This window comes from Budorcas taxicolor, chromosome 17, assembly GCF_023091745.1.
Source record: "Budorcas taxicolor isolate Tak-1 chromosome 17, Takin1.1, whole genome shotgun sequence".
NCBI classification, from domain to species: Eukaryota; Metazoa; Chordata; class Mammalia; order Artiodactyla; family Bovidae; genus Budorcas; species Budorcas taxicolor.
Window position 1 is genome coordinate 54,425,155 of NC_068926.1, and position 17,909 is coordinate 54,443,063.

At 38.0% G+C, this 17,909-nt stretch overlaps 3 protein-coding genes across 3 annotated transcripts in view; 1 reads left to right on the forward strand and 2 right to left on the reverse strand.

Annotated features, from left to right (window-relative positions):
* Positions 1 to 17,909, reverse strand: part of ANAPC7 (anaphase promoting complex subunit 7) — a 102,768-nt gene that overhangs the window by 69,946 nt on the left and 14,913 nt on the right. The gene's annotated exons all lie outside the window — the stretch shown is intronic.
* On the forward strand, positions 366 to 9,365 carry FAM216A (family with sequence similarity 216 member A). Its single transcript, XM_052655067.1, has 7 exons — positions 366 to 457; positions 2,022 to 2,062; positions 5,347 to 5,462; positions 6,486 to 6,615; positions 6,696 to 6,876; positions 7,752 to 7,834; positions 9,135 to 9,365. The coding sequence occupies exons 1-7, from the start codon at positions 366 to 368 to the stop codon at positions 9,251 to 9,253; spliced, it is 762 nt and encodes a 253-aa protein (XP_052511027.1). The 3' UTR covers positions 9,254 to 9,365.
* VPS29 (VPS29 retromer complex component) lies at positions 10,653 to 17,850 on the reverse strand. The gene is made up of 4 exons (XM_052655068.1): positions 17,776 to 17,850; positions 13,354 to 13,545; positions 11,386 to 11,621; positions 10,653 to 11,146 (listed from the first exon to the last, which is right to left on the reverse strand). The coding sequence occupies exons 1-4, from the start codon at positions 17,776 to 17,778 to the stop codon at positions 11,029 to 11,031; spliced, it is 549 nt and encodes a 182-aa protein (XP_052511028.1). The 5' UTR covers positions 17,779 to 17,850; the 3' UTR covers positions 10,653 to 11,028.

Here is a 17,909-nt window from a genome sequence, read left to right on the forward strand (position 1 = left end):
CCTCAAGATTTGCAAATTTGCAGAGGGTCTGGATACTAATGTGAAAGGAACCTTTCGTTTTAGAGGGAAATTATACTTTCTTTCTGCGACGCATCCCTTCCACAAAAAGACGCAAATGAACAAACGCGTAATCAACTAATGAACTCCCGCCCCTCCCCCAAGTTAATTCCAGGATCTTGGATCTGCCCTCTCCGCTTTCCCGAAGCTATTCGGGCAGTGTCCGGACTTCATCAGAGGAGGCTAGAATCCTGCGTCTGCCTCTTCACCCCCAATATCTCCCGGCCTGACGCACGCGTGCTGACAGGGGAGGGGAAAGGGGAAAGCTTCTCTCGCAGAGAGCTCGCGGTCAGGGCACCCGGGAGGAGATGCCCAACCAAGGTCCAGTGTCCGGCTGGACGGAGTGCAGTTCTTCCGCAGAGCCGCCCGCGGTGGCCAGGGCCGAGGGTGGCGGCGGCGGGTGAGGCTGCAGGGCCCTGGGGGATTTGGGAGGATGGCCGTCAGCCCTGGGTCGTGATCCCAGGGTAGAGGAGGGGGTGGGAGCTGCCTGCTCCTGTGGACTGGTCCCTAGTGTTCTGAAGTGAGAGGAAGGGAGAACCTTTGTTGTGGCCGACTCACAGTTTAGCGGACGGGCTTCTGAGGAAAGCTGAGGACAAGGGTTGGTGCAATGACTGACTAAACGCAGTGACTGCGACAGTCGTCTGGGTGCTTCTTGTGTCCCAGGGGGCGCTGCGAAATCTGCTTGAACGTTTGCCGTCTGGCCACTGTATTTCTACAAAAAGGGGTTGGCAGGTAGGGGGTTAGGGAGGCACCAAGGGAAGAGGGGCTCAAAGGAGCGCTTCCAAGTCAACAAATCATTTCCCTGTGTGACATGAGTCACCTTTATGTCAAATTGAGATTCAAAATCTGTAATGAGACAAGTTTTAGAGGCACCTTGAATTTGGCATTTTCTTCACTCAATAGTTCCTTTTTCATAAATCCATTCTGAGCAGGTTTTTACTTTTTCTTTTTTAACTGCTTAGTGGAAACTTTTTTGTATTTTAATTTTTAATTGAAGAATAATTACTTTACAATATTGTAATGGTTTTGGAGAAGGAAATGGTAACCCACTCCAGTGTTCTTGCCTGGAGAATCCCAGGGACTGGGGGAGCCTAGTGGGCTGTTGTCTCTGGGGTCGCACAGAGTCGGACACGACTGAAGTGACTTAGCAGCAGCAGCAGCAGCAGCATTATAATGGTTTCTGCCATGGGTTTTTACTATTATTTTCTGGACGCTGAAGATAGTTGGTGAAATTACTGTTGGAGGCAGTACCTCATCCCTTGCATCAGTTATTCCCTAAAAGTGAGAACTGCTGGATGTTCCTCTCAAGCCCATAGTCATGGCTCCTGCTGCACCCATGGCCATCTTTAAAAATATATATATGTGTTTGGTGCATTGATGACTTCTAAAGATGGGATGGTACTATGTTCCTCTTTTCTGCTCCTCAGAGTGTTTAGCAAAGTTCTGGATCCCAGTATATCAGAGCATCAATGAATTGGTCATTGAAAAAAATTGTAGGAAGAGGAAAAGGGGAGTGTTTTGTCTTAATTTGAGAACCGAAAAAATGAACTGTACAAACATTCTAGACCAACTTAGTTCCAGTACACCTTAAATTACATATAATAATTTTATTAAGAATAAAGGAAGAAAATATCATGGATAGCACAGAAGCCCAATTAATTCATTGAGCTCAGTGTAGGAATTAGATTCTGAGACTGTAAAAGTAAGGCCAAATCTGGCTTAAAGTAAATCCTTTATATATAGTATGGTAAAAATCTCTGATAATTCACTTTGAAAAAGCTTGGAGTCATTAGGATATAACCAGAATTATAGGAGAAGGCTTTGCAAGACATTATAGCTGATGGAAATGGAAAGTAAAAAGCATATGTAATAGTGTCCTTATTTTTCACTTAAAATACTTTATTTAATGCTTATACAACTTTCAATTGTTACATATTATATACATCCTTTTTTTCTTAAAACAGATCAGCTGGACATTCTTATTACCAGAATTCCAAAGGTACTGGTGAGTATATAAAGCAGATAATATGCATCGATAATATGCATCAATAATGTAGCTAAGAGAAATAAAATTTTGCTATAACTACTAATACAATGGAGTTTCAAAAAGTCTTTATTAGCATCTTTGGTAAACTCAGTTTTTAAGATTTTCAAAGAACAATCCAGCAGGTCTTTGTCTCCTGCTAAGATATCTCACATCAGGGACTTCCCTGGTGGTTCAGTGGCCAGGACTCTGTGCTCTCAGTTCAGGGGGCCCAAGTTTGATCTCTGGGCAAGAACTAGATCACATATGCTGCAACTAAGACCTGGAGCACCCAAATAAAATACCACACATCAAAAGAGTACTTCAAAATTGCAGAAAATCTGAAAAGAACTGTTTATAACTGATGTTGATTGAAAGGACAGAACATAACCTGGGGTTTATACTAATACAAAGATTGAAGGAAAAAATTCTCAATTGTACAACTTCAAAGAACATAAAATATTTTTCAATGCTATTGTTTTCCTCTCACTTGAAATTAAGGATATAGCTGCTGGAGGTAATAGGTTAAGACAGGCCCCCAAAGACCTCTCACTTTTTGTGGGTGAGCAATTTCAATTCAAATGATATATAAAACTTGAATTCACTTTACTTTTTCTTGGAAAATTTATAGTCCTTACAGTTACCTAAGAAAAACACACATATTTGTGTGTGTGTGTATATCCACATAACTTTATTTTATATACATGTGGTTGTTTTAAAATGGAATTGCTGAATCACATGGCAATTCTGTTTTATTTTTTGAGGAACTGCCATACTATTTCCTCAGCAGCTGCACCATTTTGTATTCCCAGCAGCAACACACAGAGGTCCAGTTTCTCCACATCCTAGCTAACACTTGTTTTCATTTTTTGATGAGAAGGAAATAGCAACCCTCTCCAGTATTCTTGCCTGAGAATCCCATGGATGGAGGAGTCTGGCAGGCTACAGTCAGTGGGGTCAAAAAGAGTTGCACACCACTGAGCAACTTCACTTTCACTTTCTCTCACTTTCATACTTACGGATGCGAAGTGATATCCCATTGTGATTTTGATTGCATTTCCCTAATGATTAGTGATAGTGAACATCTTTTCATGTGTTCATTAAGCACTTGTATGTCTTCTTTGAAGACATCTAAAGTCTATTTAAGTCCATAGCCCATTTTCAGCTGGGTGGTTTGTTGTGTTTAACTATTGTTTTTAAAGATTTCATTTTCTGTAAAGAAATGCTAAGCTTCTGAGGAATTAAATTTTAGTCCCAATTCTAATATGCACCTCAGAACTATTAACAAGGACACACAAAATATATTCTTAATTACTCTACACTTATGACTTGAAAAGGCTTAAAAAATAAACTTTTAGTATGTTGAATTGCTGTTCATTTTATTATTACAGATTCCAAATTATGTTTTAAGGATCAATCATAATGTAATTTCTGGATGATTTTGTATTTGTTGGTAAATTAGCTAGTCCTTTAGTATGCAAATGTAGTTCTTAGTTATCTGCACTAACCATCCAATTTCCCCAAATCTTGAAGAAGTAACTAAATTTAAGGTTTAATATGTAAAATTACAGTGGCTTTGTTATCAATAATAATGGAAACAAAACTGTGCTTATTTAGTTTACCTAGTACAGATTTTTAACTTGGAATTTATTCTGCCAGCTGTTTGTAATAGCCCCAAACGGGAAACAACCCAGATTTCCATCAAGAAGTGGATGGATAATCAAATTCTGGTATAAACATGCAATGAAATAAAACCCAAGAATAAAAAGGCACTATCTATTGTTACACATTACATAAATAGATCTCAAAATAATTAAGTTGAGCGAAAGAAGTCAGACAAAACCAGAATATATACTGTATATTTCCATTTATAGCAAACTCAAGAAACTAAGCTATAGTGATAGAAAACGCATCAGTGGTTGCTTGGAAAGAGGAAGTGTATGGGGAGGATAGGAATGTAAAAAAGTGTTATTTTCTGATTAAACTTTGCCAGGCACTGTTTTTCCCCAAACTGCTAGTAATACTGAGTTATCTTAACATATGTGAAGCTAAAAACTACTTTCCATTCTTCTGCGAAAACATCTCAACTTTTATTTTTATTAAAGGCAATTACTTTAATCTACCTACATCATATTTGAAACAATGAAATAACTGAAATTATGTAAAAATGTTTTAATTAATTTCTGCAAAGCTCTTCATTTTAACACTGCCTTATTAAAGGGACAAAATGTGTGTTATTCTATGTTGTGTCTAATATAAAATTTTGAAACTACATACTGAAGTTGAATGATAAAATATTTTTGAAAATCTTTTAAAAGCACAAGTCCTGCATGTATAGTCGTGTTTAGTGTGGTCTGACAAACAATGAACTAAAGAAGTATACTGTCAACAGTTTGCATCTCAGTTCAGTTCAGTCGCTCAGTCGTGTCCGACTCTTTGCGACTCCATGAATTGCAGCACGCCAGGCCTCCCTGAGAGTCCCTTGGACTGCAAGGAGATCCAACCAGTCCATTCTGAAGGAGATCAGTCCTGGGTGTTCTTTGCGGGGAATGATGCTAAAGCTGAAACTCCAGTACTTTGGCCACCTCATGTGAAGAGTTGACTCATTGGAAGACTCTGATGCTGGGAGGGATTGGGGGCAGGAGGAGAAGGGGACGACAGAGGATGAGATGGCTGGATGGCATCACCGACTCGATGGATGTGAGTTTGAGTGAACTCCGGGAGTTGGTGATGGACAGGGAGGCCTGGTGTGCTGCGATGTATGGGGTCGCAAAGAGTCGGACACGAGTGAGCGACTGAACTGAACTGAACTGAACTGAACTGAAGGCCTCCCTGTCCATCACCAACTCCCGGAGTTCCCTCAAACTCATGTCCATCGAGTCGGTGATGCCATCCAGCCCTCTCATTCTCTGTCGTCCCCTTCTCCTCCTGCCCCAATCCCTCCCAGCATCAGTCTTTTCCAATGAGTCAACTCTTCGCATGAGGTGGCCAAAGTATTGGAGTTTCAGCTTTAGCATCAGTCCTTTGCATCTCAGCTGAGTTCAAAATAATTTTGTCCAGATGTAATGATTATATATAGTAAATATTTATAAATGTCGATTTTTTGTGTGCTCTAAAACCACATGGCAATCATGAAGTCTCTTCAAATTTAATAGTTTGACCAAAACTAGTACTCCAGAATAATCACTCACACATGTAAACAGATAAAATTGTTGTTAAACCAGTCTTTGCTCATGAGATTCACATTATAATGTCCTTGCCTACAGACAGAATCAAAGATGGACACAAAGTGAACTCACCTAGAGCCAAGCTGCAAGAGTTATGGAAAATGCCTCTAACAATTCACACCTCTAAGTCAAAGCCAGAGCCTTTCTTTCTAAAGGTATGCTAACTAAATACCAATATTTTATTTAAATGCTAATAGTCTTTGTATTCAGAGTTGAACTTTTTATTGAATCTAGTTAAGAGAGTAACTGGAGAAGGAAATGGCAACCCACTCCAGTAGTCTTGCCTAGAAAATCCCATGGACGGAGGAACCTGGTGTCCATGGGGTTGCAGTCGGACACAACTGAGCAACTTCACTCACTCACCCACTCAAGAAAGTAAAGCACTGTAGAACACGGATACACCCAGCACATTGTCTAGTGAAGTCACTCAGTAGTGTTCGACTCTTTGCGACCCATGGACCGTAACCTACTAGGCTCTTCTGTCCATGGGATTTTCCAGGCAAGAGTACTGGAGTGGGTTGCCATTTCCTTCTCTAGGGGATCTTCCCGACCCAGCGATCGAACCCGGGTCTCCTGCATTGCAGGCAGACGCTTTACTGTCTGAGCCACCAGGGAGGAGTCCCTAAATATCTGCTGGGGTGGGCTGCCGTCTATAGGGTCGCATAGAGTAGGACACGACTGAAGTGACTTAGCAGCAGCAGCAAACTCATTAATCAATGCAAGAATTTTATCATTATAGATTCCCTTTCATAGGAATATTTTCATGCTTTATGAGACTTTGGCTTTAATGTATATTTCTTCACTCAGGAAGCTTAGTGCCCCAAACACAAAGATGCCTGAGGAAAGTTCCACTCTAGAGATAGAAACCCAACCTCATAAAGATTTTGCTCAAGGACTCTAAAATTAAAAGCAAGAAAATGGCAACAAGTATTTCATGACTGTTGATCTGTATTATCCATTAAAGATCATAGCTGCCAGAATTAACCTCTCTAGAGCAATGTAAATTACGGTTATTAAAGAGGTGTGCAAATTGGTAAATTTTGAGCCAGATTAATGTAGTTGAATTTGCATAAGTAAAATGTACAGATGGTACGACACTCCTGAACATTTCATCCTTTCAGATATGGAATATTGCCAACCTCTGTTCTATAATACAGCCTATACATTTTGTCTTTTAGCATCCAGACCTCACCTCAGTCGAGAAGCGCTACCTGTGTAGCATTGCTAAGATCTATAACGCAAGCTATCTGAAGACTTTAATGAAGAGGCACTACATGCATGTGATCCAGCGCAGCTCCCAAAAGCCAGGCAGGTGTACCTCCAGGTAGTTTCTCAATAGTTCTCACAAGAAACAAGAGAGCATTCTAACAGAGGTGATTTGTGTACAGGTGTCCTCACTCATCACAGGGGCCACCTCAGTTCTCGTTCCTCACAGAAGCAGCATTACCCCTGCACTACATGGCGACACCAGCTGGAGAGAGAGGACTTGGGACCTTCTAACATTGCAGCTGCATCTGCACCTGAGATGATACAACATTCGCTTTGGCGACCAGTGAGAAGCAAAGAAGGGTCTGTTTCCTTTTGTTTCAGAGAAAAAATGTACCCCCAACTTTACTTGAAGGGTAGCTAAATGATGTTATTTCTCATGCTCCTTATAAGTTCCCTTTAAGTTCAGAATAGGTTGGACAAAGGCACAAAAGAATACTATCTTATGGCCTCTTTATTGAGCTGACTGGGATATGCTACTGCCTTTTTTTTTAATATGTGTAATTTTATTTATTTTTGACTGCACTGGGTCTTTGTTGCTTTGCATGGACTTTTCTCCAGTTGCAGCGAGCAGGGGCTACTCTTCGTTGAAGTGCACCAGCTTCTCATTGAGGTGGTTTCTCTTGTTGAGCACAGGCCCTTGGTGCACAGGCTTCAGCAGATGCAACAGGCAGGCTCCAGTAGTGGGGGCTCAGGGGCTGAAGAGGGTGGGCTCAGTAGTTGTGGCTTGTGGAATCTTCCTGGACCAGGGATCGGATCCATGTCCCCTGCATTGGCAGGCAGATTCTTAGCCACTCTGCCACAAGTCCTGCTACTGCTTTTAGAATTTTGTGGAATTGTAAAAATTTTGATCAGCTAGAACCCTTTTAAATGATTCCCTCTTAAATTCAAAATAATACAAACTCTTCCAAAAGGAGAAGTATACGGTGGCTTCTGCATAGGGGAATAGAATACTATAAACCAAAAAGGAAAAAAGAGATTAAGATGCTTGATTATTCAACCTATGCTACAACTGATAGCTTTGCGTCTCAGGGTTAATAAGTTATGTGAGAATTCAGGGGCTAAAAGGGTCTCTTTGGTGATGTCGGCAGCTTAATAAAAATTGGTATGGTCTTCCACATATATTAGACAACTGTGCACTTTGCTAGTTCCAATTAAAATGCTTCTCTTTCTTACAGTTTAAAAACTGGATATGCATCTAAAACAAGATGTAAATCATTGAAGATTTTTAGAAAACCAGGCAGACTGTTCATAAAATCAGGTAAATGTGGAATTTTTAATATGTTTTTAAAGATGTTATGCTTTAAAAACATTAAACCCAATATAGCTCCATTTCTATTAGAGAAGACATTAAAATTTTTGAAGTGTGATTTGCTTACTGCTCCAAACAAAACATGAAATCGATTTCTGTTTCCACATAAAAGAACAGTGGTCAGGGAAGTTAAGATTCAATGTATTTCTAAGTAAAGATATTATAGTCAAGGCCAGAGACTTAACAGAGAATGAAATTTGTCAGAACTCAGAGCCATAAACATGACCTTTTCATGTTTATGAAAAGCACTTCTTTTATGAGATAGTGTAATTTTTTGACAGATAGCATTGAAAACATTTTTTTGGATACTTGTGCAACATGAGAGATCTTAGTTCCCTGACCAGAGATCGAACCTGTACCCCCTGCAGCGGAAGCAGTCTTAACCACTGAACCACCAGGGAAATACCCTAATAGCACATTTTGTATGCATCAAATAGTTAACAAAGGGCTATATCACCTATACCTTTTTGTTTAATATTCAACAAACCAGAGGAAGCAAACCAACATTAGCAAAATTTTGCAGAGCTACTCAGATAAATCCACATTTAGGAAGGACTGGCTTAAAGGATCCTTCTACCCCAAGTATGACAAAATGAAAAAGGCAAAAGAGGAAGGAAAACTGAATGCTCAGAGGTATTTCTCAGAATTGATAAAGTGGAAAGGATTAAGTGGAAGTTAAACAGTTACCTAGTTACTACCACAGGAGGAGGGAAGTGGGTAGGAAGTAGGGAAGTTAGGCCTTCTGAACCCCTATCCCACTGCTGTGTGACAGCACCGCCCAGCTCTGCTGTAAATACCATGCTATGCCTACCCAAGAAATGAAGGAAATGGCAGGGTAGAACATAAGTATGGTCCCAAAAAGCACACCCGAAGGAAACCACAGACAGAGGAAAAGTCCCTGTGGTCCCAAGAGAAAAGAAACAAGAAATTTAAGGAATGGAGAATACTAAAGCTATAACTTCCCCCAGTTAAAAGATTTTTGCAAAGCAATGGAAAAACAGGACTTAGTAGCAAAGAATTTGCTATAATACTGATTAGAATACAGTATTAGGCAACTTACTTTTAAAAAGTGAGATATTTAGGGGGAGGGGGAAGTCATGAAATTTTGAAAATTACAGGAAGTTTATGGCAAATGCTTATTAATAAGGTAGGTAATTTTGAAGCTTGTTCTTAAATACAAATCTCAATTTTCAGGATGAAATACTTTATTTCCAAAACAGACATTATAGACTCTTTATTTTCCCTTCAGTTTCTACAAATGATTCTGAATCATACATGAATGAAGAAAAAAAGGAAGAAGATTTACTAAATAAGTGTATGCAATCAATGTCAATTGAAGAACAGGGAGAACATCTGATGTTAACTTGACAACCTGAGTATTGATGATTTGCCAAAGGTGGGGGAAGCGATTGTGAATTGTGTCCTCGCTCTACATTTAGGGCAGTATTGTTATTCAAGTAATTTTAGCTTGTTCAGAAACTTTTACCACAACATAAAAAGTCTGATGTAGTTTCATGCACTACTGATATTTATGTAATAAAACTTGTGTGTAACACATGCTTGTATTCCTAGATACAATTAAAGTTTATTGTCACCTAAAATCGGAATTATTTTTCTTTAAAGCTGACAAATGCATTGTATAATTCTGTTTACAAGTCCTAAAATAGCAACATTAGAATATCCTAGAAATATTTTCCTCAGGCTGAGGAAAACTCTGAATATCCTGATATAGAACAGCCTTTGATAGAGATAATACCCTGCCTTGTAGAGAAGGTGCTCAGTAAGTATTATCTTCTTGAACTTAAAAACAGAAATATCAATTTGCCCTATTTTATGAAAATTGCCAAACACTTGGACTCTCAAACTAAAGATTTAAGTTTTAATACAACAGTACAACAGTTGTACTAACAAAAAAACTAGTCACATTAAATTTTCACTCTAGTGTTCTTACCTTCTAAACATCAGTGTTTAAAAAAATTTTTTTAATTTTTTGAGGTACAGTTGATATACAATATTATGTAAGTTTCAGGTATACAACATAGTGATTCACAATTTTTAAAGGTTATACTCCATTTTTAGTTATAAAATATTGGCTATATTCCCTGTGTTATACAATATATCCTTGTAGCTTATTTATATTTTAAGTTTGTACCTGTTGATCCCCTTATTCCTATCTTGCCTCTCCCCCTGTCACCACTAGTTTGTTCTCTATATCCCTGTTGCCTTTTTGTTATATTCACTAATTTATTTTTTAGATTCCACAAACAAGTGATATCTACAGTAATCTGTCTTTCCCTGACTTAATTTAGCATAATACCCTCCAAGTCTATCCATGTTTCTGCAAATGGCAAAATTTCCCTTTTTTTAATGGCGAGTAATATTCACTACATCTTCATCCATTCATCTGTTGATGAATCCTTAGGTTCTTTCCATATCTTAGCAATTGTAAATAATACTGCTATGAACACTGGGGTGTATGTTATCTTCCTGAATTAAACATTAATGTTTGCAAAATTTTGTTGTTAAAACTTAAAAGAACAGGGCATTTAAAAGCCAACAGTCTGAAAAATCACTGGATTTACTATGTCAATATGGTATACTATTTAGAAAATAAAACCTGAGTCCAACATTATGATCTAGAACAGTTAAGGAATGAGCTCTGAAGTCATCTACCTTATCACTGTAACACTTGTCTGCAGTTTCATTTGGCCTCTTATTTTCATGATTTTTAAAAATTAAAACACAGTTTAACCAAGAAAGTATAAATGAAAGGTAACTGTTTATTACTGGAGAAGAGAAAAATGTATACAAGAAAGTCTAGGTTCTTCCTCTTCATGCACTACTTTGGTAATAAAGTTCCAAGTATCAACTATGAAGATATTTACAAGGCTAAATTTTTCTTAACGTGTGACCATTTACTGTGTAGTGAACATTTTTTCATAGAAATCATATACTTAAACTAAATATAACCTTATAGTTTACAAGAAGCTCCAACACTGTATTAACAGAAGATGATATATTTTACTGCAAAATATTATAAAAGTGATACAATTTTGTGGCTCTTAAATGTTTAATTACTTGAGTTGAACAGGGGAATGAAAAAAAAAAGGCCCAGGAGAAAAATCAACAGGACAGGCCTGGCTTTAAGACTTTTTGTATTCGATTCGTTCTACTTTCACATCATCTCCAATTAGCTGATACACATAAGTGACAACTGTAGAAGCCTGGATATCCATCAACACAAATGAAGGAATAATGTTTCTGGAAGAAAATATAAATAATGTCATTGTTTTGTATTAAAAAGCCATAGCATTATAAATTTCAACTTAGGATGACAACTGGGATTCAAGGAGAAATCTGGTTGTTAGACATATCAAAGATAATCATCAATAGAATACTGCCAAAAAGGCTGTAATTATTTAAGTAACCATATTTATCTTTTACGAAATGTCACGTGCAATTATTAACTTTATAAAACCCCCAAATTGCATACTACTCACGTTTCCAAGGCATTATATGCTCCAGTGGCAGAACCTGGATTAATGTAGAATTTATTTTCATGCTCAAATGCTTCAAATTTATGTGTATGTCCTGAAATAAGAATGTCCACATCAAACTGCCTCTGCAATAGGGCTAGGCTGGCCATATCTCCCCATGGAATAACTTGATGTCCATGGATCAAACCAATTTTGAACTGCCCAACAGTCACAACTTTCTGCTCTGGATAATTCAGATTCTAAAATACGAAATAGACATAAAAAAATATTTTAGAGATACTGATGCTTATAATAACTTTCTTTTAAATATTCAATCTCATATTGGTGTTTTGAAACAGTGCTCCACAACCAACAAATCTGTTAAATATCTGATTTCTTCGCAATCTAAGGCTGTAACTGCTCAAAACATAACTTCCTTCAGAACTGGAATTTATCATGCAATCTCTTTATTGAGTTTATTTTTATAGACTATGAGTTCTTTACAGAGTAATTCCCCCAAATTTGTGTTTCCTCTAAGACTCCAAGGAATATGACCTGTAAGCTAGGATGTGTTGAAATTACATCCCAGGCTTTAACAGTTAATGGCTTAGAATAATAATGATAGTTAACACTTATGTAGCACATAGTATGAACCAGGCACTCTTCCAAGAGGTTATAAATGTCAACCTATATAATACTTACAAACAACCCTAAGAGGTAGGTTTCATTTTGACCTCCACTTTATGGATGAGGAAAATAAGGTACAGAGAAGTAAGGTACAGAGAAGTTAACACAGCTTGCCTAACGTCACAGTTTATTAACTGTTTAAGCCAAGATCTAAACCCTGGAAGTATGGCTCCAGGGTTGGTGAATTTATTAGCAAATTAGAAGCAAAAAAAATTTAATTCTTGCTACTGAAACTAGCATATCACAAACAGAACTCCTAATATATTTTTAATAATCCAAACCTATACTCTGTTAACAACATGTCTGCCCTGTCCTATTTCATCTCCCTCAACCCTCATCCCACCTTCATGCCAACTCTAGTTTATTCAAACTTAACTGCAAAAAAAAGGAGCACCAGCGAAGTTAATTTATAAAAAATCTTCTATTTCCAGAAATACAAAATAAAAATTTCACACTAGAGTCAGGTTTACTAAGCTTGATCATACAGTGTTAACACCGGCAGGGGTCTTAAAAATCATCTATTCCAATCTTATTTACATAGTAGGGAACTAAGAAAGAGGATACAGCTTGCCTAAAATCCCAGTATTAATTAATAGGCAAAGTTGGAACTTTAGGACTCCTTATTTTTTCTCTAAGGCAAGATTTATGGAGATATAACTTCCATACAGGAAAATTACTCTTTCTGGTATACAATTCAAGGAGTTTTGACAAACACATATAGTCGTGCCGCCACAGTCAAGATACAGAACAGTCTACCCGCTCCTCACAACTCCTTCATGCCTGTTTATAGTTAACCCTTGAGATAGGGAGCCATGGTAGGATTTTTAGCAGAGAAGTGATCTGATCTCACTTCACCTATAAGAGGTCACTCTGGCTGCTACTTGGAGAACAAACTATGGAGGAAGCAAGGGTAGAATCAGGAAGTTGGACACAGTAAAGTGATATAATGGCTTAGAACAGGTAGCAGAGATGGTGGCAGTTAAATTCCTAACAAAACTTTGCATTCTAAAGGATAGCACAACAAAAAATAGAAACAAAACAGTATCAGTTCAGTTAGAACAAGTATGTAACATTTAATAAGCAGTCTAAAATCAGCCATTTTCAAACCGTGCATATAGTATGTTTTCACTGGAACACTAGGGGAAAAAAAAAGACCTTAACAGTTGAGAAACTCTGGTCTAAAAAATAAAGCTTATACATATATAAGAATCAAGAAAAGGAAATATTTCATGAGTATATAGTCAACGCAACAAGAAAAAAAAAAGGCAAAGGAAGTATTTGGAAAGGTAAAGGGAAGTACATCACCTCATCGAAGTCTCCTCTCACAATATGGACGTCGCCAGCCAGAGTCTTGAGATAGTCATAACTCTCTTTGGTGCAAAGGTTTCCGGTGCAGAGAATGTGCTGAATCTTCCCTGGCACCAGCAGTTTTTTGAACTTAGCTGGCAAACTGTTGCACCGATGTGGGATGTGCAGGTCTCCTAATACCAACACCAACTTTAAAGTGTCAAGGTGAGAAAAGGTGTAATGTTAAACATGATTTCAAAATAAGATATTCTCCTCCCATAATTCCTCTTTTAAATTAATCAGACTCCAGAACCCCAAAGAGCAGAACTTATTCACACAGTTCCTATCATGAACATTTTAACAATACATGTGATTCTAAATCAATCTTAGTTTATTTTGGTCATAAATAGGTGTACACACAATACAAGTAACCATTCTATTTATTGAGAATAAAGCCAAGCTTTCTAAAGCAATTCATTTAGAGACCTATAAAATTAAACTCCATAAAAAAATTGAAAACTGAACCCTATGGAATTTTGATATGGTAATTCATATTTCTGCAGTTTTAAATGTACAACATATATTAATTCCAGGGACATTAATAAAAAGAATGGTTAAAATTATAATGATAGAGAAAAAAGTTAACTCTGTAATTCACTATGTTGTCAACTATTTGGAGGAAGAGTAGCCAAAATTTACAATATTTGTTACTTAAAATATTAACTATGTATTACAGAAAAATAAAAACAGCCTATGCCTCAAAGAGTTTCAGTAGGACAAATGTGCTTTCGAATTGTAATCTTTGTTATCCTCTTTCTTTCATTGTTAGGAATCCTGTCATATTTTTGTCTGGATTAAACTGCCTATCCTCAGTTTAGTTCCCAAACTTAAAATAACAAATCACAAATTTCATATACATTAGAGCATTAAAAAAAGAAAGGAAGATCAACCAAATAAGTGATAATTCAGCAGGAGGTGGTTTAGAGTTGGAACACAATCTCAGATGATAAAAACAAATTCTGCACATAAACACAAGAATTTAAAAACCTCAATTCTGTGAATTTTTAATTTTAAAATTTCAAGATTTCACATGTATACATCATTTAACAGAATTGTCAAAAAGGTCATATAAAAATAGTTATCTGCCCTCCAAAGGACAACAGAATCAATTTCTCCATGTGGATTACTAAAAGCACCTTCAGAGGAGATCAGGGTGGTATGGCCATAGACAGTACAGGCACCTTCTTTCTACAACAGGATGTCTTTCCACACAGACGTCCCATCCATAAATGTAGAAGCCCTTTAACTGGTTTCAAAGAAGGTATGACTATTCCTTGATATTACCAAAGGAAATATTAACTGTCTTAAGATCAACAGAAAAGTTTGGCCACCACAGACTTTGTAAATTAAAATTAATCAAAAGGTATAAAATTAAAATTATTACCACAATAAGCTTGATTCGTCTTGCAGCAAATATCAAAATGATTACAAACCAAAGGAAACGTCAACAGAACATACAGTAACCAAAGTAACAGAAGGTAACAAAACCTGTGCACTTTAAAAGAAATTATTAAATAAGCTTCTTTACAAAGAGTAGTTTCAGCCGGTATTTGCTCAATGACTTATATTGTTTCAATCCAGATCTCAGTGGACAAAACATCTATAAAACTAAAAACCACCACATAGCTTCCACCCTCAGTGGTAATCAATACAAAAGTACCTGCAGATAGAACAATCTTCATCTTTAGAGGGGGATCCCTTCAGATATGGACTGAGTGCATAGTTAATGTGGGAAGCTGGCATTTAAGAAAAAGGTAAAAAAACAAATTTCTCTATAAAAAAAAAAAGAACCTCAAACTCATAAATTAAGGGTATATGACTGTAACAGGTTTAAAATGTTTGGGATCAATCTGAGTGTGGCTGAACAAACATTCATAAAACATAGTACTTTATAATGATCAATAACCTGAATTCTATAATGTACTGTGGATTATACCTAAGTGTACCTACCCTATTAGCAGTTTAAAGATGTAACAATGAAAGGCCACAAAGAAATTATTTCAAATTAATAAGGATCCTTACTAGCACTCTGGTTTCCTGCAGCTAACGAAATTATATGGGGAACAGTGTCACATACCAAATGTCATACTTTTAGCAGCGTCTTTGCCCAAATTCCACACTTTGACAGTGCAGGTTAGACATAGATTACATAGAGTCTTTTAAGATGGCAAAAGATTCTGGAAATGGCAGTCTTGTTAAATTTAAATGAAGAACCAATCTAATCAAAGCATAGAAAATTTGGTTACTTGCTATTTGATAGACTGTAAAAGGGTGAAATCCCAGTAATCAGCCACCCCACCACCACTGTTAGTAGGAGCTAAGAGAAGAAACTTACTCTGTGCCCAGCCTTAGTGGAATGAAGAAGTTGATTGCAGACAGGGGAATGAAAAAAAAAAGGGTGAAACATGACCAATGTTAAAAGAAAGCAACGAAAAGAAACAAACCAAAAAAGAACAAAAAACTCATCAAATGAATAAGCAAACAATTGTTAATGATTTCTGAGTGTTATGAAAGAAAATGTTAAAAATCAGCTTTGCTCAAAACAATACCAAAAGAACCATTTGCTGTACTATTAAATATCACACACACACACAAACACACATTTACAATCTTTTCTAATTTTCTTAATCTCACTCTCCACTTTGACGCCTACCCCTTTTGTTTGTTGTTCTGTTTAGAATTTTACAAAACAATTTGGAAAATTCACCACTGATAGCTTAAATGAAAGCTAACATTTTCTGGATTCTTTAGGCTTAATTATTCTTTAAATACATTGACTTTAATCCTCTTATGTTTAAAATTCTAGTAGTTGGAAAATTATGCTGCAGCTAGGTCATTATTTTGTACATAAGATCTAACACAGCACGATGAATACATCATCAAGTCACCAGATACTGGATGATAGAAGCAGACACCCTCCTCCAGCTAAAACTGGACTTTTCCCCACACCTAAATTTGTCGCCCACAGACTCTGGATACTGCTGAATATTAAACATTTTTAGTCACTTTACCAAATAAAATGCTTTTAATTGTAAAAGAATCCATCAATGCTCTAAACCTTGCCCAGTTCTATTTCACATGAAAAGTGAATCTACCTCAGTACAACTACCCTGAAAAACTACCTCTCAAAAAAACCTCAGAAACATGAATACTTAAATCATGTCAGGTAATTTCATCTTCTCCCCGGGATAAGATGTCTCAAAATTAATGTTAACTGGACTACTCTAATCTGGAGTCTGTTTAGAAGCAAAAATCGTGAGATTAGAGTCTCTAACATATACAAAGTACTAAAGAACCATAGATCACGAATGTCACGTTTATAAGGCACCTTAAAGGTTGCTTGTTATAGAATCACGATTATTTTAAAAACGCACTGGATGTTCATTACAGAGAGGAGCCCCTTTTTATCAACAAACACCAAGACCATCAGAGCTCCTTTTCAAACCGTTCTTAACTTTTCTGAAAATCAAGGGCACTTTGAAAATCTGATAACAGCTATTAAGCCTCTCCAGCAGTAGCTCCCAAGTTTTCACGTAGGAAGGTCTTAGGGATACCGACTTGTTGGGGGTGAGGGGGTGATGGGTCGGTCAGGGGCAATCCGATGGACAATGAGGTAAAGCTTCCCAAATTCCTCTTGGCCGCCAATAAGGCCCTTTAACTAGAACAACACACGTACTCACAAAATCAGTTCGAAAACTACTAAGGAATTCTACTCTAAAGGGTCGCAATCTCCTGAAGAAGCAAGTAGTTCAAGCAATTCTTAAAAGCCAAAAAAAAAGAAAAGCCAAATCCAGTCCTTTGAGGGGACACCGCCACATTTCAATGGCAGCTGCACGTTATTTCAGGGGAGAAAGGAGACTTATCCCCTTTCCCCAGAGAGCAAATTCAAATAGGTAGATAATTCTACTCGCTTCTTTCCGTTTTGCATCCGAGAAGCCAGTTTTCGCCACATGGGGGTGGTAACCAGTGGGTTACCAACCAGCGGGAGGTGCTTTTTGCGGGAAAAGAGCTAGGAAACGTCTGGAAACGGAGGGGATCCCGCGGCTCCTTTCTCGGGGACTCCCAAGGCACAGGCCCAAAGCCTTCCCCGGCTCGGGCGTGCGGGTCTCGTGACAGAAGCAGCAGCTGAGAGTGGCCCTTTCCGCCTTCGGACGTCCTCTGGCCCCTGGGGCCGGGATGCAAGGCCCGGGCTGGCCGCACCCAGAGGTGGCCGCTCTCTTTCCTCCTTTGCCTTTCCCCAGGCACCAGCCCAGGCCGCGGTCGCGCCCGTCACGGCCTCCAGGATCACCCAAGCCCTCGCCCAGAGACTCCCAGCGGCTCCCAACGACGCAGAACCTCAGCCGAGAGGCAGGCCTCCGTGGTCGCAACTGCGGTACTCACCATCCTGTCACTGGGCTCCGCTCAGTCACCACAATCACCGCCGCCTTCTCTTCCTCACGCTTCTCGGCGACCCGCCCACCTCGTTCAACACCAATGAAAAGAGAGGTCAGCAAGAGACCGTTCTACGGAGGCCC

Bases quoted from the DNA above. Each gene is read 5' to 3' on its own strand.
- FAM216A (XM_052655067.1), top strand. From the start codon at position 366: ATGCCCAACCAAGGTCCAGTGTCCGGCTGGACGGAGTGCAGTTCTTCC. The intron at 6,877-7,751 runs GTCTGTTTCCTT...TCTTTCTTACAG, and splicing joins CCAGTGAGAAGCAAAGAAGG to TTTAAAAACTGGATATGCAT. The intron at 7,835-9,134 runs GTAAATGTGGAA...TTTTCCCTTCAG, and splicing joins CAGACTGTTCATAAAATCAG to TTTCTACAAATGATTCTGAA.
- VPS29 (XM_052655068.1), bottom strand. The intron at 11,622-13,353 runs GTGATGTACTTC...TTCGTATTTTAG, and splicing joins TGAGAGGAGACTTCGATGAG to AATCTGAATTATCCAGAGCA. The intron at 11,147-11,385 runs GTGAGTAGTATG...ATTTTCTTCCAG, and splicing joins GCATATAATGCCTTGGAAAC to AAACATTATTCCTTCATTTG.